Below are 23576 nucleotides of genomic sequence, written 5' to 3'. Positions count from 1 at the left end.
AGCGGACTGTATTTCATTCAAATTAGTGCAAGAATGTAAGGAATTTATTAACACATTAAGTGAGAGGTTCAAGGTAACTCTTGTCTGTGTTCCCGGGCATTTTAATATTGTAGAAAATGTGTGTGTAGACGATGATGAGCATAATATCATAGCGTTCAGATCATAATTTTCAAAAAAACAATGAAATTTTTATAGATTTTCACTGCATAAGTGATTATTGTTGATATATCCACCAATCGAAACATGGACCAAGTGATGAGGTTAAACGATTCATATACTAAAATGGCTTATATTAAACCATATATATGATATTTTGGGTGAAAGTATTGTTTGAAATATGTCACAAAAAGAGTACTACCAAAATGGTAGCACACGATTCTACAAGCATAGAACTGATACTGATCTAATATTAGAGGATCATAGTGAAAGCGCTAGTTTAATTTGTTTGCTTGTTAGTTATATATAAATACTAGTTATATAAACATATATAAATACTCATATATTAATAAATTTTAAACGAATTGTACCGTTTTATTATAGACGACTTAAGCATTGGAGAGCTGTATTTTATTCTCTTCTCCTACAAGTTGTCCGCCTTAACAGATTTTAATCAGTTGCAATCTAAAATCAGACTTTTTAAGATTTCAGTCTACGTTCTTTGTTTTCTTTGCTGCACATTTTCATTAATTAATTTATTTAAATATTAAATATTATTGAATTGACATCAAATTATTTCATAAATAATAAATCTGTTAATTAGAAAAATAATTTTGTGGTCATAAGTTTATAGGATTTATTGGAGTTAAAAAAAAATTTTCGGAAAAAAATTAAAAACCTAAAATTGAAAGATAAATAAAGAATTCATATTCTTGTGCATATATATTTTACCTTATGCATATATAATCAATTTTGCATTTATATCAAAAGATATACATATATATATAAACCAATACCATAGATTTCAAAGTGAATATCAGTGACTGTGTGTATACATATTTGAATTATACCATTTCTTAAGTTAAATAAAGTGAAAATTATTCAACGTAAGTTTTAAATATATATATAATAATATATACTCTAGGAACAACTGCTCATTGCAATCCTATTCGTTTTGTCATAAAGGATCTTCACATTTTCTATTATATTATACTAAGTCTCCGTTGCGATAAACACTGCTAAAATCGATTCATATTCCTTTTTCAGTACTACTCTTTTAAGTTCTGCGTATAGATTGGGTTCACTAAAGTTTCGATTTGGGTCTATATGCCAGGTGCTGGAATTATTCAAAGTGTGATTTGTATAACTGACTTGTGGTTATAATTGTTTTGTGACATTGTGACATTATACTGATGGAAGAATGCTTCTTCTTATTTACTTAAGGTTTTTTTTTTGTGCTTAAAACAATAATATAGTTGAAAATAAATACGAATATATATCAAGAATTTCTGAAAATCTCTTTTCATACTACCTTCAGTCACGCATTTCTTATTACCTAGTTTTAATGTAAAAATTATTTATTTTTAATGTTTCATTTTTGCTATCTAAAGATCATCTATATATAAAATAATAATATTTTTAAATAAAAGTACTCAAGTTAGATTCAATTTAAACAGTCTACATGGTTTCTGTGGCAAAATCTTCGTTAATTATAATTTAATGTAGATTCAAGTTTTTAATTGATATGATAATGATATATAAATACATTAAATAGATAACATTTATGGATTTATGGAACTTAGCCTAACTCGCACATGTCCTTAAAATAGAATATATAATATAATATAATTTTTTAATACTTATACATTTATTTAGTCACTTTAATCAATGGGTTAAATTTCATTGGAGAGAATGTTAGGTGCTTTATCAGTTTACTAAAAAGAAGAGTGGGGTTTTAACTTGAAGCTATTGAATTTTAAATTATTGAGTTTTAAATAATGGATAGAAGTGTGAGTTTCCTTGCTAAGGAGTTAATATGTTCTGTCAACTTTTTTTTGTATTTTTTTTCTTATATTGTCCAATTCAGCTTTAACTAGGGGAATTTGTAGATCTCGGTGGAGATATGTAGATCTCACTGGTGTCCTATATTAACATTTTATTTATCCCACTTTATATACTTTACATTTTCTGATATATTTGTTTAAATTACTTAAGTAATTAATTATGTAAATTAGTAAGGAAAAAAAATTTAGAAATGTAAAAATTAGATTTATTTATACTATTTTATATATTAAATAATTTTTTTTTACTATTCCATTTATTTATATAACATATTTTAATATAAATTTTATTTTTACCAGACTTGAGGTCGGTCGGTTATTTCACAGTTAAAATAGTAATAAGAAACACTTGTTAATTTTTTTTTTTAAGTTTTTAAATATATTTAAATAATATTTTTTATACAAATATATCGGTTTACTTTAAGAAAAAAAGGATTGTTAAACATATATGTAAATACAAGAATAAAGATATATAAGAACAGAAACCATGAATGAGAAACATTGTTGTTTTTTCAATGTTTGAAAATTTTCAAATTTAAGTTTATTAATTTAAAAAAACAAAAAAAAACAAAAATCAGAAAAACAAATAAATTAAAAAACAAAAGTAATAAAAAGAAAAGGGAAAAAAATTGTATTTTATATTTATTTGTTTTAATTAAAATGTTTGTGTTTGATTAGAGACCTGCAGATTTGTGCAAAACTCTCTGTGTACTTTTTATACCTTTATCTCCAAGTGTGTGGAACATCAATTGTCTGTAACATTTACAACGTTGGTCTACGTCCACAATTTCACTATTTGTTGATGATCTGTACTTCTTCAAAATTTGGCTAATGTCACCTTTTCATCAATAGCAGTTAATCGGCTGTGCATGCCATGGTTTTGATTAACGATTTTTTTTTGGTTAGGAGCAAAGTCGAATGCCTAGTCAATGGGGGATTTCAACCGGTCTAAAAATTTCCATTGTCCGGACGGAAAGCTTCTTTACAAACCACCGTTAGGTCATAACAACAGACGTATGTTTCCCCTGTTTTCGTTTAATTTTTCTTTGACTAATTGTATTTTTTCGTATTTAGAACTTTTTATGACATTTTCCAAGTAGACTTGGAAAACTTAATATATAGACTTAATATACAATTATTAGTAGTTCTCGATCACATAGTCTATTCTTCGCAGTACCTTATTATTGCTAATATGATCCGCTCATGGTATTTTTATTATTTTTCGAAATAGCCTTAATTAAAATGATTAAAATTTGTTAATATCTGCTATTTTTTCAAAGTTCAGGTCTCCATGGCATAGACTAATGTTGCTCAAGCAGCATTTTAGAAAATATGTGGAGCGCATCCACATTTCTTTTGCATGTGGCGGTCAATAAACCAATCAAATGGTCTGTAGCGTTATCTGGTAATTTAACAGTCCTGCAGCTATGAACCCTTCACAAAATGACGAATTAATTACAAAATTATGTTTTATACCAAAAATGTAAAATATAAATACCGCGTGCGAACAAGTCAGTATCAATTCTACATATAACTGATTTATTGATATAAAATTTTTAACTATTAATAGCAAGTTTAAATGTGTTTTTAAAATATATAACATTTTAACATTTTAAAGAAAAAAAAAAATTAGTTTCAAATAGGTAAGAGCGTTGCGGAATGCCTAATCTCAAATACATATAAATAAGTATAATACAAATATTAATAAAATATTATAATATACATCTATAATATATACATGGATAATATATTGAAAAATTATATTACTAAAAAATTAAATAATCAAAAAGAAAATGTAATCCTTTCCATGTGAGTGAACATCTTTATTTTTTGTATGACGATATATATTAGCGTTTAAGGAAAAATTGTTATAATTCTCATTTAGTTTCCAAAAAATTTTTATGCGGTGCAAACAGTACAAAGGTATGTTCCAGTTTTTTAATATAAAATATTTGCAGAGCAGTAGTTACGTAACCCCGGTATGAAGGTGACCTGATATAATCGTTATATTATTGTATGACATATGCTGTAATAAATCAGGAATGTGTATTAGTTAAATATTATAAAGTAACTCATATACAAAAGTCTATATGAAATGTCTGTATGCCACTTAAATTGAAATAAATCAATAAATTGAAAAATCAAAAAGAAAAGATAATACCTTTCATGTTAGTGAAAAGTTTCTATTCAGCTAAACGAAAACATATAAGTAAGGAATATACTTTACTGAATACATCTAGTTGAATTTCTCTTCCAAATTTTTGTTTTTTTTTTTTTTATTAATTTTATAAGATTTTACTTTACTAGTATTTAACATATTCAAAACTTCAGAAAATTTTCTATATTATATACTTGTAATTAGTTTATATTAAAAAGAAATTTTTATAATAAAAACAAATTGAAATCATTTTTTCATAGGACGGTATATGTACCCATATGCGTAATTCTTTTACAAATCGGACAACCTTTCTGACTTCATCGTTTCCGATTTGCCTCCTTTTAACAAATAAGAGATATGAACCCATGGATAATTGATAATTAAATTGTAGATATAATTTTTTAATATCTCATATCTTAGGCTCCATAAATGATAGAAATTTAAAATTTACTGCATTTTAAAGCTAATTGATTCAACTTTCAAGAAATAGTTTAAACAATTAAGATTGTTTATATTTAAGTGCTGATATTCATTGTCAAATTTCAAAAAAAAAATATTTTCCAAATGTTTCCCAAGAATTTTTATTTTTTATATTTTATTTAAATTTAGTATTAAATTTTACTGGGAAATAAAACTTTTCAGAATGGTTTTTTTTTTATAATTTTTTAAATTTTTTTTTCCTTCCTCAAAACAAATCAAGCGCATATATACTTTGTTTCGGATCAATGAATGTTCAAAGAATCTACTAAAAAAATTCTTATATATTATTTTTGATTTCATTTTTTAATAAGATTCTATATAAAACCCAAAAATTTCAGGACGGTATTGTCCTTATAAGTATTTTTTAAAAATTTATTTATCATTCACCTTACACCAAGTACATACACACGAATTTTCAGTAAAAAAAAAGGGGGAACATATTATAAAATCATTTATTTTTTATTTTTGATATGAATTGATCAATAGTTTCTACTTAAAAATAAATATATTCAGTGTGTTCTTGTTTTTAGAAGTATTTAAAAAAATTAATTGATCATGCGCCTCTCATGTCACTCATACGCACCATAATACCATTAAATCAATTTTCCACAAATATGTTTTTATAATATTTCTGAATTGAATTTATCATTAAATTCTACATAAAAATGAAACTTTTTAGGATCTTCTTGTTCTCCGATTTTTATTATATAAATTAGTTTCGCCTCATCTCTGTTTTTAAGCCAAGTTTTTCTGAAAAACGCGAGCTACTACTTTCAAAAAGGTTTATTACGACACGCCTTGTGTACATTTCTATATATATATGTCAACCTATATCTATGTTATTTATTGAATTACAATAGATTTCTTCCGAGTTTGTCTTAGGTATTACGAATTACGAAATGTGTCTCTGTTTCATGTGATGCATTTTTTTTTTCTTAATATCACCATTTATTCTTACATGAGGAATTTATAGATTACAGAATACAGAATACCCGTGAGCTAATTGTGCCGAAAGCTTTTTCATTGTCGATAAACCATACAACCAGTACATTTTTTAAAGCATTGATATTTTGAATTAAAACTTTAATACATAGCAAAGCTTCTCGAGTTCCAAATACTTCTCTAAAGCCAAATTGTGATATTAGTATTTCTTCAACAGTTTTGCACTAAATTTGATTTTAACGTCAATATGACAGAAGTAACTATTTTCACTTTAACAGAAATTGTGGTATTTGATAGAGAAGTTTCGAACAGTAGTGAACTACAACAACAAAAATTATTTTTTTATTATTTTTAATTAAAATTCGGTTGAAATTATTTTTTATATTATTTTTGCCCAAAATTCGGTTGACCATTCGAGTATTGCCAAATACCTATGATCAGTAGTTTTAGAAATATTTCTTGTATTTAATTATTTGCAAATAATTTTTGTGAGACTGCAAGTACCAGAGGTTGAACTCGTGCCCTGTCAATTTTGATGTTCAGACTCAGCGCTCCTTAACCAACTGACCCAAAGCCGTACTTGGCTTTTATGTTCGCATATTTTGCTGGAGTTTTGTTAATTTGCTGTGTAAGTTTTTTTTTATTAACAAGTTCACTTGCTGTAGTCATAAAGGAGCTGCAGAATAATTGAATTAATTAATTATAATTTTATTTAAATTTAAGAAAATAATCCTGAGTCTATGCAACATTAGACTAATACGTTAGTATTTATTTATACCCAGTGGTAAAAAAGTGGACTTAAACCAGTCTTTGGGGTATTGCCCAGTGTCATATATAATATTAAATATTTGCTATGTTTATTAGTTTTACAATTTCAGATGGCACCTCATCTATCCATACTCTTACCACCGACTTTTATTTATTCACTTCATTTACTATTCATTTACATTTACTATTCATTTATTATTATTTCGTTAAAAAATTTTTGGATTGTACGATCATATCAATAACAAATAACTTAGCTGTCTACTGTCAGTAATGATTTCATTTCACTAATTTAGTTTTAGGAACAACGCTCGACCGAAAGTTTAGGGTAATTAAATTTGATATTAAGAGAAAATAATTTTCCTTTTACACTTATGTTTTAATGAAGTTCTGGAAAAATACCTTATAGCAAAAATAAAAAATTTTTATATATATACTAAAAATACTGGAAATCTAAATTATTTCAATACTGTATGCTGAGACAAATCGAATGTATGTTGTGCTTAGTGTACTTTGACGTACATAAGTTCAATTTGTAAGGTTTTCATAAGTAATTTCATAAATTTTTATCACTGAAATATATAATTGTAAAAAACAATTTGTAATCCAACTAAGATTTTTAAAATAAAATGTTTTAAAACTACAACTAAGCAATAAAAAATGTGTACTCCAGTGAAATAATGACAAGTGCTCATAAACTATTTTGAAACAAATTCACACAGCTCTGGTAAGACATAAAAAAAAATTAAATAAAATTAAATTAAAAAGTGCCGCAGTTCTTAAAAAATTAATGATAATAATAAATAAAAACACAAATAAAATTAAAAGTAATATGTGAGTATGTTAATCACTTGCTATACATTTTGTATTCCGTTGAAATATGGAAAATATACCGCACTTCTGACAGTATTGGGTCAGGTTCATCATCGCAGATGATGATCTGTGTTGAACTCTGTTAGCATCGATGATGATTGTGCCCATGTTCAACTGCTCCAGTTTTTATACAAATATGGACTTTGCTCCAAATTCGATACAATTAACGAAGTCATTATAATCTAAATAAAATAAATTTTAAAATATATTGAACCATAAATTAATGTAATGATACGACATTCCCACGATGATGAATGTGGTAAAAAACATGGAAGAAACAAAGTTGCTGACAAGAAGCAATTCTGATGATTTCATGTATAAATATATATGTAAAATACATATAAGTACAAGTACAATATATAAACAAATATTTAATTTTTTTTTGTGTTTTAATGCTTTCTGGAAGTGTGATAAGCCACAAATCAACAACAAAAAAATTTTATATACAGAAGTTTAATAATTTCGTATGGAATTTTTACAGTATTTATTGATTAATTTCTTTTTTTATTCTTTACAGATTTCCAAAAGTGTGAAATCAGTTCTTCTTTTCATAAAATATATGGAATTTTAATCTTATAAACTTATTGCTTATTAAACAACTTAAAAATGATTGAAGGGAAGCGGCTAACTTTACAACCATTACTTAGGTAAGCATTGTTTTATTTTATTAAAAAAACATAATTAACAAAAACAATTTTTTTTAAAAATTATAATTTTTAATAATTATAATAGTTATAATATAATTACAATTATTTATTTTTTCAGGTGAAAAAAAAAAATATTTAAAAATTATAATAAAAAAAAGAGCATGCAATTTAAGCAAAATTATAGGAATTTTAGGACTTTATTTCTAACATCATAAGGATCTTATTGGTCTTTAATCTGAAGATCGTGAGACCAGAGAGGTTTTCGATTTTGATGTGATTTCATTTGATATTTTTGACAGCATGTACATATTATATCTGCAACTACCGCAATTGCCATTTCTAAGTTATCATGTGGTATTAATTATAATAGTTTACAAATAATTAAACATTTTGTTTTTCATAGACAAAATCTTTATTTTCAATACTGAAATATTCCGTAGAACTTTAAAATCATAATACTTTTTTCCCTTTATTATGAAAAACCATTATCTTGATTTTTCTCAAAACATTACTCTAAATATACGCCCATAACTTTTTTTGGTTATATACACATAGTCAATAAAGTCTGCGTACACCTTACGAATTTTGATATGTGATTTAGAAATACAACATAATTAAATATTTTAAATTAAAATTTTTATATATATTTATGCTTTGTATTCTTAACTCCAAATAGCAAAAGACCAAAATTATATTCGTCTGTTCCTTCTTGAGATAACAGGATAAAAGTGTCCCTACATGTAAATATAGGCCCCATAAAGTCTGCGTACAGTTTGTTTGTTTTGATAATACCGTTATATTTAAACCAGTTTGTTCTTATTTTTGCTCACTTAGTATTATTTAGCATTTGAATTGAATATTTAGCGAGCTCACTGATCAATTAATTTTTAAGTAGTAACTATTTCAAAGTATGGAATCAAGGGGAAAATAAATTAGTGTGTATACGAAAGAAAAATAATTATTAAACTATGGAAAGATGGAAAAAATTTTCGAAAAATTGGTGAAACTATTGGAAGAATGCTTTTATCAGTCCAGCATATAGTGAACAACTTCAAAGAAACCGGAATTTTAACATTTATACCGCGTTCTGGCAGTCCAAAAATTTTATCAGTCCGAAATCCTTGTGTATATTCATATTATATTAAAGCTAAAATTTGTACGAATATCATATATGCTACATAACTTCAATGTAATTTTATTGGTTTAAAAAGAAAACGCTGAAGGAAAAGTAACTCCACGCCGAATGTATGATGAACAAATAGCTGATCCTTCTACCCGCGTAAGTTTGGGTATTAACCACAGCCACTACGAGTCCAACTTTAACTGGTCAGCACAACCGAAGCTGCGAGCTAGTGACCCCTGTATGACCAGGATTTATACCTCTGGTCAAGTGTCACAAGCTGGGACAATACGTACTACCATTTACTATCTTGTAAAGTCACGGCATAGCGCAGGGACTTTAGTCGTCTCTTACGGCAAGCATGCCTACCTCGGGAATATTCTGACCCCTTTACCCGCAAAAGGAGCCATCGCCTTACAGTTTGGCTTTTTTATTGCTTCGGATCGACCTCGATCCGTGATTGTTGAGGTGTTTCCTTCGGCGTCGTCAAAAGCTTACTTTTCGTCGTCGCAGATCTGGGGTAGAGCCCACAATGATTTCATTTTGTCGCTTGAGAAAACCGACGAATAATGGCGCTGATTACGTTAGGAACTAAGTATGTCTTGTTCCATATAGGTAACGTTACCTAGTAGCCGTGTGACTTGAAATGGATTTTTATATCTGGGTTCGAGCTTGCTTGAGGTGTCAGTACATGGTACCTCATACACAGGCATCGGTACGTTGTTTAGCCTTTAGTCGTTCTTTATTCAGTACACTGCTTCTTTACTATTAGTTCAATTTCGCTAATGTGAAGTTCACCTTTCTTTTTTCTACCTCTAATCTTATTATGTCTACAGATATGCAAGATTTCAAATATGATTTTATTAAGTTCCGCATACGAGCAAACCACATGTCTTCACTTTTCTCTAGACCAAGATGTCCGGCTTTATCGTCTGAATATTATTCTCTCTTGATGGATTGCAATTTATTTTGCTTTAAATATAATATGTACGTTTGCTGTGAGAATATTCTAAGCCTTTTCAAGTAATTATTTGAATTAAAAATATAATAATACTAAATGAATTTACTTTTAAGCAAGTGAATTCAGAAAAATTTTTGAAATTGCTGAATTATGGTTCTAAAGAAAAAAAAATGGGTATGAAGTTCATCATATTCGAGAGATTTGAGCTACGAATTTACAAATTTAGACGTTTTTATAAAAGATATGTCTAAATTACATTTATATACTGAACACAATGTGGTCTAAGTAATAGTCTGAAGTATAGAGATATTTCAATATTTAATATTATTAAAGTATTTAAATCACTTAATTAATTGTGATAAGCTAAACAATAATTAAAAATGAAATAATTTAATTAAATTATTTTTCTTTTTTTTGTTAACTTAAACACGAGAGGTAATAAAATATAAAGCAGTCATAACAACAGCGACCTCAATCAAAACTTAATAAACTCATGAGTAAAATTTGATCTTTGTTGCATTGAAGCATGCAATATTTATTAACCACTTATGTCAGTTTAAACAAAAATATTAATTTTAAATAATAAATAAAATTTTGAAAAATTATGACATTCAACAGACATGACATGTAAACACGCAACTGAGGAATTCCAGATGGAAACTGTAGGCTAAGAGCGATAAGAAAATGGTATTCCAGCATACGCTTAACCCATAGCCTTACCTATTAAAAGCGCAGGATAGTGAAACATTGAGAGACAAATGGATTGAAATCTTGCGAGCAGGTGGCAGCACTTGTCTAAGAAGTATTTAAGAAGTAAATAACTGTCGAAAACGTATATTGTTGCGTGTTTAAATCTGTTTTCACGTCAATTTACTGTTCCCTTATCATTTCCACTAGACATCAACCCAATTAAAGCTCAAATGTCAAAAAGATAAAGACATGCATGTCAGGTAATAGATGAATGCATCTGAGCTCTTTGCTAATAGAAAAAATTTGTATTCTAGAAGTCGACATTTAAAAATTTGAGAAGACACTTCATCGGCTAAATCGATTTAAATGTAATTTTAGAAATACTATTTTTGACCTCATACTAATTTTAATAGATAATTACTTCAATGAAGATTTGTACAGTTCAACATTTACTTAAAAGTACTAATAAAAGTGTTACATACATAAAAATTAATTTTTAAAAAAATTAAATAATTTTTCCGATTCTTTTGTTGAATTTTTATTCATCAAAATTCTTATATTGAATTTCTTCTCACCGCTACATTGCACGTGAAGAGATCGCACCCATGATGAACGAAGTATTATCAGTAATTTGAAGGTTACACTTAACAGACATATTTGAACCGTCTTTAGGAAGCATGTAACCTATCTATCATCATTTCTTTCATTTGCTTTGAATCAAAATTTAGAAAATCAAATGCTCAAATTTCTTAAACTTCAGATAACTCAATAAACTGGAATAATTCTACAATACATCATTGTGGATAATATTAAGATATTTCAGATCTTAATATATAATTTCCCAAAAAATAAATATTTCCTTTTATTAGTTCATTATTATTTCACATATGATTGTACTTGCATATAGAAGAAGGAACTTTATCTTACACAAGATTATATCAAAAATTTAGATTACATTATTTATGAGACTTAAAATTAGTGTTGGTTTTAATCTTATCTATAGTCCATTACTGCTAAGACATCGGCACTGCTAAAAAGACATCAATATTTTTAAATATATATTAGAACATGAACTAATAGGATATTTTTAATATTAAAACAATATAAATAAAGTTTGCATATACATACATTTATTTTTATTATATATATTTACATTATTTATAAAAAATGGAGTATTATTTCGTTATTAGATTTGAATAGAATATTTTTCTATGTTCTTTGTTTATAAATATATTACCTGTTTAATGATTATTTATTGTCGGCTAGAGTTTGTGACATTTTCGGCAAGAATTTTTATTGCACTACATATCATATTATCTATATTATCAGCTCTTCTTGGATAAAGATTAATATTGGGACTAATATAGGTAATTTTTTAAAGAACAACAACGTCTATAAGGCTTTAAAGAGTAAATAAATTTCTTTGTGTCCAAGTTATGTTAGTTCTTTTGCTCCCGGTGACATCTTAGCGAGGTTTCATTCTTTCTAAGCCTCATCCTTTGTAGTGTACTCTTTTCTCTTAACAGGACTTCCGAATCTACCATCGGTTTTCAAACTAGTATTTGTTTTAAAATGCTTTCTTATCTCTAATAGTCATTATCACTATGTCTCAGATTAAATAACTATACGAGTGGTGTTACTATTAACTATGGGCTGTAATTTTTGGTGCTAAATTAATAAAATAGTGTGTGCAAAATCATCGGTAGTCATATATTATCATATATTATGTTATCATTTCATAAGTACTAATACATTCAAGTTGATAAGTTGAAATTACATGCAGTATAGATATAATAAAACACATATTCTTTTATTTATTATTAATTTCACAATTAAGTATTAAAAATAATTATATACGAAACGATATAAACAGTTTGTTATATTGAAGTTCTTATAAACCCTTGTATTTGCTAATGAGTTCTTCAGAGACTTTGTTTAGTCTTTTTGTAATTAAAAATTGATACTCGTATACTTGATTCCTGTTGCAATATTGGTAGCATAGAAAATAAAAATTCTTTCATAAAGTTTGATTCTTTACATTCTTGAGACCTCCAAAATATTTTTTTGTTATCAAATATTTATTTATAATACTATATATATTTATATAAAGTGAACAATGATGAGTTACAACTACAGTAACAAATACGTTTATGTTGCACCTTATTCTTATATACTCTATAAGTCTATTTATTTTGAAGTTTATATTATACACTTTTGTGCTAATATATTTATATTAGATTTAAGTAATAGGCTATTAAAGCACCCCGACCTAAAAGATCTATTGTGCGCCTTAAGGACCAACTAGGACAATTTTAGACTATTTATAAATCTTGTAATTGCTGTGGGCTTAATTTTACCTATTTGACTTGGGACATATATTCCGCTACCAAGGTAATCGCGTCTACGTCTTGCCACCGCTGGGCAGTTGCATAGAACATGTTCTGATGTTTCCTTCTCCTCATGACAGAGTCGACAGGAGTTACTTTCTACCACATATATTTATATATTATATTTTATATATATTTTATATAAATATATTATATTTTATGTATATATTATATATAATATATATATATAAGTACCATTTTGCAAAGAAAAGGTTCTTCGACTTATGAAGACTTCGAATTACAGAATTTATTTATTTTATTTTTTATTTTTGAAAGAGACTAGAATTACATTTTAAAATATTTATTTATTTATTTGAAATCAAATACAGTACAGAAGTTATAGTGAAGTAAAATATTCAGAAATCACGGTTTGGGATTTTATTTTCTTTTTCTTATTTTCAGTAAGATAATGATGAAGATTCTAATTTATTCCAAGTGTTATAGTGATCATCAGTTGGAGTATCATTTGTTTGTAAAAAAAAATTCAAAATTTTGAATGAGTCTTCTATTTCTTGGAAGCCGGATAAATAATTTCATCCACCGAACCCTCATCATCCCTTGCCGTTACGCTGAGAATCGGATCCACTAATTCTGACTTATAATGCTCAATAATATCGTCATCTGTAGGAAACCTTGATATACAAATATCATTGTCAAGCTCAATAAAAACGTTAAGAGCATTATTGGAAGTTATTTTATTACTTCCATGTTGCAGGAGACTGGCATTTGCACAAAGATATAGCATAAGAAAAAGAAATTAAACTTTTGGCTTGGAAAAAGGGACTTTCTTTAACACCAAAATGGATTCATACTTAAAACAAAAATTCGGCTTATAGAATGCCACATTCTCACATTCCTATTGGCACGTGATAATATTTTTATTCGAGTTATAGAGAAACTCGGGTTATAGAAGTTCGAGTTATGGAAGCAGAATTGTATGTTAATTGCTCTTTAAAACCCTGTTGCACTCTTTTTAGTTGGAGATATAGAAAATTTGATTTATAGAAGTTCGTGTTATGGAAGTTTGACTGTATATATATATATACATTATATATTACATTATTATTTACATTATATATTAAATTTATATTATATTATCTTATTTCATTTTTTTTTTAAATATTTTTTCTAAACTATATTTTATTTTTATTTTTATAAGCTCAACCAATGCCTCTAACTATCATACAAAAAAGAGATCATTTTTTAAAAACATCAATTAAAGAATTTTCATAAACTACATTTAAGTTGTTTATTGTTTATATATGATTGTATACAAAGTAGTATTAGCATAATTTTATTGAAGCTAATAATTTTGATTTATATAATAAAATTAAGATTGCATCCAATTTCCATAAGAAGTAGGTTTTTGATTCTCTACAAAATTAAAGTTTATTTTTTTTGTGAAAATTATTAGCTCATAAATTTTTTAAAATTCTAAATTAATCAATTTGACAATAAATTTTTTTTTTAAATTCGATAATTAGCGGTTTCAGTTGTAGATTATAATTTTGACATTCATCATCAGCGACAATTAAAACATGGCAATAAAAGTCAAATGTTTTAAAGAATGCAGCTCAAATTACAAATCAACAATAAAAATTATTAAAAGCAAGAAAAAAAACATACACACGAAGACTATTAATAAATTAAAGTATAATCAGCTTAAAGACTTCCTTATTTTTTTTTCTACTGGTGAGTTATAATCTGGAAAGCAAGTATCGAAATAAGAAGTGCACCACGTTATTCTTATTAAAAAACCATAAATTCATTTACAGAGTTACAATGACGCGTGCTAAAATATTACCCAAAGCCAACGAATCTATCGCTTCTCCGGGTATATATAAGTAGCTGAGTTTTATTATTGTTTGCGGCGGCACCACCCACTCCGTCAACGGCGCTGAATTGAGCCCCACATAAATCAACAAATAAACAAAAGGTCGTTAAATTCTCAGCTCGGCTTTGGTAAATTTGATCGCTTTTAAGTGAGTCTGCGGTGGTCATAAATGCAGAATGAAAAGCTTAAATCTACAAGAACCACAGAAGCCCCATGAACAACAACAACTTGTGTGGCACATGGGACCAAATGTGTAGAGCTTCTCTACTGGAAGCAAACGCGACGTGTTACACTTGCCGGTAGTGCTGAATGGTTGGAACAATCGAAGCAAGTGTCAAAATTTTAAAATGCTTAAGAAAAATGTTGTTCATTGGGTTTTGAAAATATAAGCGAGAAATTTTTAAAAATGCAATAGTCAACATTTCTTTCTAGTATTTCAAAATGTTCGTTTCACCTCTTCGATAACTTCTGTCCGTCGAGTCAGTTTAGTACTGCAGTTTAGGTTGAAACTTTTTTTTACATTCCACACAAAACACATTAATCAATTAAAATTAATTGAAAAATTTCGGAATAGAACTTGCGCCTAAACCACATTTTTCTGTTCTGCTCTATTTTAAAATTATTTCAAAAATTTGGTTTAATTCGAATGCCAATCAAGACTTTCGTTCATGGATTTTTGTGGTGCTCAGTTTCGATGAGTAAGTCGACATTCTTTTTAGTTTCAATCACGGACACAAATAGTTTTTATAGCTTTTTTCAAAAAACTTCCCAGAACTCAACATCTTGTCTGCAATTGGATCATACAAAATAATAAAATATGTGAAAATTTTTCAAAAAAAGAAAAAATCTATAAGATTTTGTATTTTATTGATTTTGTATAAGAATTTGAATATTGATATATTTTATATTTTGTATGATATTTTATATATTTATATTATATTTGAATTGAATTGAGTAACATTTCTAAATCCATAATATTTAAAGTACAAAAAGAAGTAGAGTAGTAGAGTAAATACAAAAAGTACTGCGAGTAGAGCCCCCTCTCATCTATACTAGCGCGTTACCTGATCCTTCATACTGATATGTGGTCTTCAGTGAATTTACTTTTAAGAACCCGATAAACTCAAATTACTGAGCTTTTTTACAAAGCTTTTTTCGAAAGGTTATATTTTGCTAAGGAAATAGAAATAAGTCCCACGAGACCGTGTCATCTTAGTACGCTGCTTATTAGATCATTATCGAAGAAAAACTTCTTCCCTACTACAGCTTTGTGCCATAGAAGAACACTAGATATTTGCTTAAAAGCTGATTTAAACACATTAAAAAACAGAGTGAGTTGCAATATTGTACCATAATCTATGGGCAATATTGTACTAGCACTTAACATTATCCTCCATAAATTAATTATTGGTAGACTGACTGAAATTTTGACTTCAAAAAATTTAGCGAATTATCTGTTTTAATCAACTACGGGTAAAGAAAAAAATTTATTTATAAATTTATGTGTTTATTCAATAACATTTGTTCACTAATATGCCTCTTTATATACTATCGAAATATACTCGAAAGTATAATTAGTTGGTGTGAATATATAGTAAAACAAATTACGCTCCAATGCCGCATAGTAACACAATACAATAATACCAATTTACATATTTCTCCAATTATTAATTCTGGATACTTTTTGTACATAATATATTATACCTTATATGTGGTTATGGGTCATTCTTTAACAAATCGGACACCTTTTTGACGTCATGTTCTCTGATTTGGCTGAGCTCTTTTTGTGAAATAAGAAGATGTATCTCGAAAAAAAATTCCATGGGTCCATGGGAGATATGGACCCATGGGGTTTTGAGAATTGGCATTGCAGACATATTTTCAAATGGCTATAACTCAAGTTCTATAAATGATAGGAACTTGAAATTTACTGCGTTTTAAAGATAATTGATTAAACTTTTATGAAAATGTATAAACAATTAAAATTGTTAATATTTAAGTACTAATATTAACCGTTAAATTTCAAAAAAATATTTTCTCAAAACATGTACCCAAAATTTTCATTTTTTTTAATTTAATTTGGATTTAGTTTTAAATTCTATCGTAAAATAAAAATTTTCAAGATGACATTATTTTTTGAAACTTTTTAATATTTTTTTTTTTGCTCTCGCAAAACACATCAAGCACAATCGTACTTTATTTCCATTGCATGAATTTTCAAAGAATATACTACAGAAATTCTTACATATGGCTTTCGATTTTGATTTATAATAGAATTCTATATAAAATTCAAACATTTCAGAAAGATATTGTCGTTACTGGTAGTTTTTAATAATTATTTTATCCTTCACATCACACCAAACACAAACACACGATTTGTCAGTAAAAAAAACGAGGAATATGTCTCACAAATTTTTTATTCAGATTATTCAATAAATTCTACTTAAAAATTAAATATTTCCAGTGTGATATTGCTTTTAGGAGTAATTGAAAAAAATTGATTTATCTGGTACACCTGCAGTTGTGCTGTATAACTGCTTGTATGATAACACTTTCAAATAGATCGATTAATGAAAGCTTTAGATTCTTGTGGGGTTTGTAAATTAACTGAAAAAATTTTAATAATAAGTCTGAATAAAAATAAACCTAAACTAGGGAGTCTTTTAATATCTGGGTTATTTTTTAGTATTTCTCGAAAGTTCTGTTCATCTTATAGACTTTTGCTCTGCGATTGTTGGGAAACTAGTTCAATATCTCCATACGACTTCATTGAACCGAATGAGGTCCATTAGGTGCTTCTATTGATAAGTTTATCAAAAATTTTAAATTTTCCAAGTACCTTAGAAGACGTTTTCTAAGGAAGACTCACTTACTGTGCCAGTGCCTTTGCACTGTGTTTTAATAATAAAAAACATTTCACCAAGTAAGAGAGTCTTCGTTACAAATTTATATGAATTTTAATGAAATTCATATAAATATTAATATTTTGATAACTAGATATATATACCATATTTGGCTGTTACTAAGTTCTTATATGAACTGTAGTTTAGTAGCTGGCACTTTATTAAAACTTTAAAAACTTTTGTAACTATTTCTAGCACTACGAGTTCAGTTCTATACGTGGTTCTATATTTATGCTATAGTAATGTTAGATACAGATTTGTTTAGTATAACACTGATGACGTATATGGAAAACGCAAGCGTATTATCTTTAATATAGCCAAAAAATGATACTTTTTCATTAAGGGAATCTAGATATAGATTCAATAGTATGTTAAATGTTACGTTTCATCAACTTTAGAATGCAGCAGACGACAAGTTGAGATTGCTGGAGAAACGAAACATGATGGAAAAATTTTTTAATTTATCGTGCATTTTATTATTGGCAGGCATTTTTAACGATTTGCCGCCATCAACTGTGAAATCTCGGCGCGTTGAAATTTGTTGATGATGCATGCCCAGCTTTGAGTGCTTATGCCACTTGCAACTGATACGCGGATGTGTTGCAAACGAGTTCCATGTACGATCGCCACACACTCTCCCGTCTACACTTCAAGCAGATATTTTCCATGCTTGAGTATTTTCCAAACCTCACGCTTTTAATTTTTAATTTAATTTTTTTCTCTTGTAATTAGCCCAGATTTTGAGATTTGCATTAAGATATTCACTTCCATTCATTTCTTCCACTGTTCGAATTTCAACATTTTAAAATATCTTAATTGATTGAGTCTCGTCTTAGCTCAATGAATTGCTATTTTGCAGCTAATTTATCTGAAGAGGAGACAAGTCGAGAACTTAATAATGAAATAAATGCAAGTGATTTGATAAAGATTTCATTAAGTTACCCATTAGACATTGATTTTTGTGCTTTTAACAGAATGAACTTCCTGTTCAATAATGCTTGATTCCTTCGATAAAATGAAATCGTATGATTTTATATAAGATTTCGGTTTATAAACAAATATGCAATATATTTGTGGTAAATAAGAGAAAATGTACAATTTTTGAAATTTCTTTTCTTCCTTTAATGAAAGAATTTTCTTTTTCAATTAACAATCTTATAGCTTCCAAGAAATTCAATATGGTGTTATGATCTCTAATATATACAATATACTAATTAAATTCAGTGTTTGATACAAGTTTTTCTGAAATATATAAGTTTTAAAATATTTTGGATTCATATTTTGTAAACATAAACTTTGGCGTATAAGAAATAAAAAATTTTAAAAAATGAGAATTAATTTCGATTATTAAATCTCTTAAAAATGAAAAGGCAACTGGTTATGATCTCATAACTGCTGAAATCTTTAAAAATTTTCCAGATGTTGCTTTGATAATTATTACACACCTTTTAAACGCATCCTTGTTAAAAAGCTGCATCCCAGCTCAATGGAAAGTTACCAAAATAGAGATGAAATTAAAATCAAAAAACCAGCTGAAGATGTTAAATCTTATCATCCAGTATGTTTTTTTCCCATTTTCCGAAAGTGTTTGAGATACAAATCTTAAAACGTCTCATGCCAATATTTGAGTGGAAATGAATTATTCCGAATCACCAGTTTTGATTCAGAATTAATTAATTGAAAATTCTATCGTTTTATAGATTCTTATAATATTTAAATATCAAAATAAAGTTGCCTTTCTCAGATAAGTCAATTCACATAATAAATACTATTCTATACTATGCTAGTACTATTCTTAGAAATAATATATATAATATTGATATGCAAAATAAATAATAGTATAAATAGAAAACAAACTTGCTAAAATATTTTTTGCAAATATTTATGTGTCAGATTAAGTAAGTTCAACAAATGTTTAACTTTTTAATTTGCTCCAAAAGTTCAATAATCTAAAATAAATAAATATTGAGGAAATATATTTACTTTTATAATCATAAACAAAATTTGAGTTTCGATGAGTGATTCATTGTATTTCATTTGCGAATGAGACCTATTCTAACGAAAAGGGGAAAATAAAATGGACCATATCAGTAGATAGATCCTAAAGGAACTGATTTTCCAATGATATACGAGAGTCACCGTGCTGCACTTAAACTCAATAATAATAAACTCAATACTTAATAACACAATTAAAACCTTTTCGAAATGATTGAAAACATAAACAGCACTGAGACCGTAGAGGTCCATTGTACAATGAACTCCATTCTGATATTTTGCAAAAATATTCGGGAAGAAGAGGGCGTTTAGAAAACAAAAGGTGATGATATTTAAGCTTAGTAACATTCGAACTCAAACACTTTTAGTTTAAATCTTAAGCGAATGGAATAAAACCATAGAAAATGTTAGATAAAAGGTGTTGTCCGTATAATAAAATAGGTGTCTCACGTAAGCAGTATGATCACTGATTGCGCTAATTAGTAATATAAAGTTCTTGCGACATCAAGTCAGAAAAAAACCAGTAGTTGTTACACTGATTTTGGACAACTAGTGAAGACCAGTTATCGGCTTGATGTTTTAAGCCGATAAAATATCGCAGTCGATTTTTAGAATTCTAATATGCTGGAATGCATAGATAAACTGGTTGGTCGTTTCACTTTCTGATCGACATATAGCCTTCTGCTTCGTTTTACTAAAAAACCTGTAGATAAATTTGGTACATTTAGTTGGATTTGGGATTGTATATTTTGTTTAGTTTTCCCTGAAGATGACAAAATATAAACTGTTTTTAAATATAAATAATAAATTATAGTTTTTTTATTTCTATTTAAATTCACCAATTAGCCCGCTTATAAATTATTATAGTTGGGCTTATGTATTTTAATAGATCTTTTGTTCTTACACATCAACAATTTGACAACCTATCAAGAAGCTATTTCCCTTAAAATTTTTACCTTGTGTTAGCCAAGAATGAGAAGACACAGAGAAAGCGTGTGATTCTCTCTTTTTCGTACAAGTTAATGCAATTAATGTTGAATTAAGTATACAGGTTCTCTGCGTGAGATGCTATATACAAGTGATCCAAAAGCACTAAAGTATAAACAGAATAAACTGGCAGTAAAGATTTGGTTCCTGTCAATAAATTTTCTGGAGCTGCTCTTATTGTATGAATGTCAGATTAACTGTAAGGTACTACATGTTGTTGAAAAGATAACCAGAAGATCGTTGTACTTTCTGGCACAGGTTTGTATCGATCAATCGCATCGATCAGTGTTTTAGGTCAATTTTAGTTTGACTTAAGTCCACGATAATCTTCCCTAACCATATAAATATTGAAATTTTTTTTATGGCTGGTCGCAAACTTAAGGTAAAGTGATATTTGTTGTTCAAATTCTCTAAAAATATACTTGCACCGAAATTCTGTACAATTTTTGATTAAGACTGGTATGCTACCAGTGGTCATACCAGTCTTGATATTCTATGATTACAACACCAAAAGTGCAATCCAACATTAGCTATGTGCATGACAAAAGTCCTTGGCAAATTTTTCGCATTTGAGAGTGGATATCAAACCTGGTGGCAGGTGATATCACCCCAGCCATTATTTTTGTGTGGATATAGTTTTCGCAAATGCATTTTAGGCGGGTATATATGAATTCATTTGCTTACCAATGATTGCTTTTAGAAATTATCTGATATCTGTTTTGTATGTGCCGAAATATAATTAAGTTATGTTAAGTCATTAGCGTATTTTAAATAAATAATAGTAATCATAACAAAGCTTTAATAGTGACTCATCTTTTTTTCAGATTGTTCATATTATTTTTAATAATTAACGCAGTCGGAGCAGACCAGTCTACCATTGAGAGAATACGAGTAAGTTGAGATACAACATTAAAAAAACTTAACTTTTATAAGCAGTTAGAAACTATAAATATATGTACATATATAAAACCTTAATTTCAATATTCTTCTCATTGATTTTAGGACTATTATCAAACACGAAAAATTATTATTTTGAAGAAAATCTATTATTCAATTTCACTTCTCAAACAGGACTGTTAAAGTAAATAAAAAGATGAAATAATTTATGTAAAACATAAAGACCTTAAACCTGTTAGTTAGTCTGTAATGTATATGGATTAATAGAATGATTGCTACATTCGTACATATGCAATTTTCTGATAATCAGAGTAATGCTCAAAAAAAGTGCAAACTACTACTATATATATTTATTTGTTAATATAATTTAGTTTGACAGAAATTAAGATTGATTTATTATCCATAAATTAACTATGTACGAAAACGTGATCAACAATAAACAATGTTAAGGAAGCTCAAACTTAACTATTTACAAAGATGATAAAAAAATTTATAAAGATATTAATAGCGTCTTTTCCAATCGATAGTCTCAAGGTAAAAGCAGTTGGGTTAATAGGTTACTAGAATGGTTATGAAGTTCTAATAAATCCCTTTGCATGTATAATCCATGGATATCGTTAACTTCAAAAATTACTTCACAGAATATAATATATTATTAATTGAGAAATACACTATATTAAAGTAAATACATTTATTTATATATTTAAATTTGTTGCATTTATTATCAAATTGATTGAATATAATAGCATTAACATGCTGCATTTAAACACTATTTTGTTTAATACAAAATTTGAACGAATCTTGTTTTTCATTGTTTTTTTTTTTAAATTTTATTTGATTTTTATAATGCCTCAGAATAACAGTGAACAAGAATGTTCATTAACAATCTTTATGTCCCTTACCACTGGTGGGGGGAAACAATAAATGATTGGTGAGACGTTGATTTACTTTCAACAACTGATTTTATTTAAATTGATTTGTTCTTTTATACAAAATAAAATGCAACCGTAATTGCAAAACATACAATAAATAAAATAACTTATTGCTTAATTCGCATAAATTGCTTAATAAGCAATAGTTGCGAATGCTTTACTTATGACCTAATTTTTACTTTTTGTTGATTCGTCAACCAAGAAATTAAGCAACAGGTGTGAGCGATTAACTCATGACCTAGTTCTTAATTTTTTGTTGATTCGTCAACAAACAGTATAGTATTGAAATTTAACAATTAAAAATAAAAATATAATTAATTAATTAATTTAGCAAGTGAATTTGTTAAGAAATTTTCACAGCAAATTAACAAAACACCAGAAAAATTTAAAACTCAAATACGGCTTTGGATCAGTTGGTTAAGAAGCGCTGACTCTGAGCTTCAAATTTGGCAGGACTCGAGTTCGAGTTCAGTCTCAAAAAATTATTTGCGAATAATTTAATACAAGAACTATTTCCATGACCACTGATGATGGGTATTTCGGAATATTCGAAACAACTGTATGGTCAGCAAAAATAAAAGTTTATATGTGTATGGAGTTTTCATTTTTTGAACATTTTTTATAGAAATAAAAAAGTCCAAAATTTAGAATTTATCGCAAATTCGAACAACCCGAAAAATCTAGTGATTCTAATTTGTGAGCTTCTACTGTATTATTTTTTTTTTTTTTTGAGTATATTTTAGTTTGTTTTATAATGTCCTATTTATTTGAAATACATTTTATTTGGTAGTTTTTTTAACTTTTTTCTGATAGAAACTGATTTTCATCAAACTTTTTAATCGCTTTTGAGACCTTCGAATAATTGACTAAACACAAATTTCTGTATACGAAACACTATAAGTTCCATCTAGTTTCAATATGCTTTACGCAATAGGTCTCTAACATGGATGGTTTTTACTAGTTGTACTGCTATGTAAACTAGCAGATTGACTAAAATAATATTTTTTG

The 23576-nt window shown here is 27.5% G+C and overlaps 1 protein-coding gene across 1 annotated transcript in view; it reads left to right on the top strand.

Annotated features, from left to right (window-relative positions):
* Positions 1 to 7776: 7776 nt before the first annotated feature.
* LOC119688156 (thrombospondin type-1 domain-containing protein 4) overlaps positions 7777 to 23576 on the top strand; it is a 126394-nt gene continuing 110594 nt past the window's right edge. Inside the window, exons 1-2 of the mRNA XM_038102818.1 lie at positions 7777 to 7862; positions 21564 to 21630. Coding sequence (XP_037958746.1) covers positions 7822 to 7862; positions 21564 to 21630 — 108 coding nt within the window. The 5' untranslated portion in view covers positions 7777 to 7821. The remainder of the gene's footprint in view (positions 7863 to 21563; positions 21631 to 23576) is intronic.

This window comes from Teleopsis dalmanni, chromosome X, assembly GCF_002237135.1.
Source record: "Teleopsis dalmanni isolate 2A chromosome X, ASM223713v2, whole genome shotgun sequence".
NCBI classification, from domain to species: Eukaryota; Metazoa; Arthropoda; class Insecta; order Diptera; family Diopsidae; genus Teleopsis; species Teleopsis dalmanni.
Note: the sequence above shows the minus strand (reverse complement) of the source record. Positions and strands in the feature narration are given on the sequence as shown.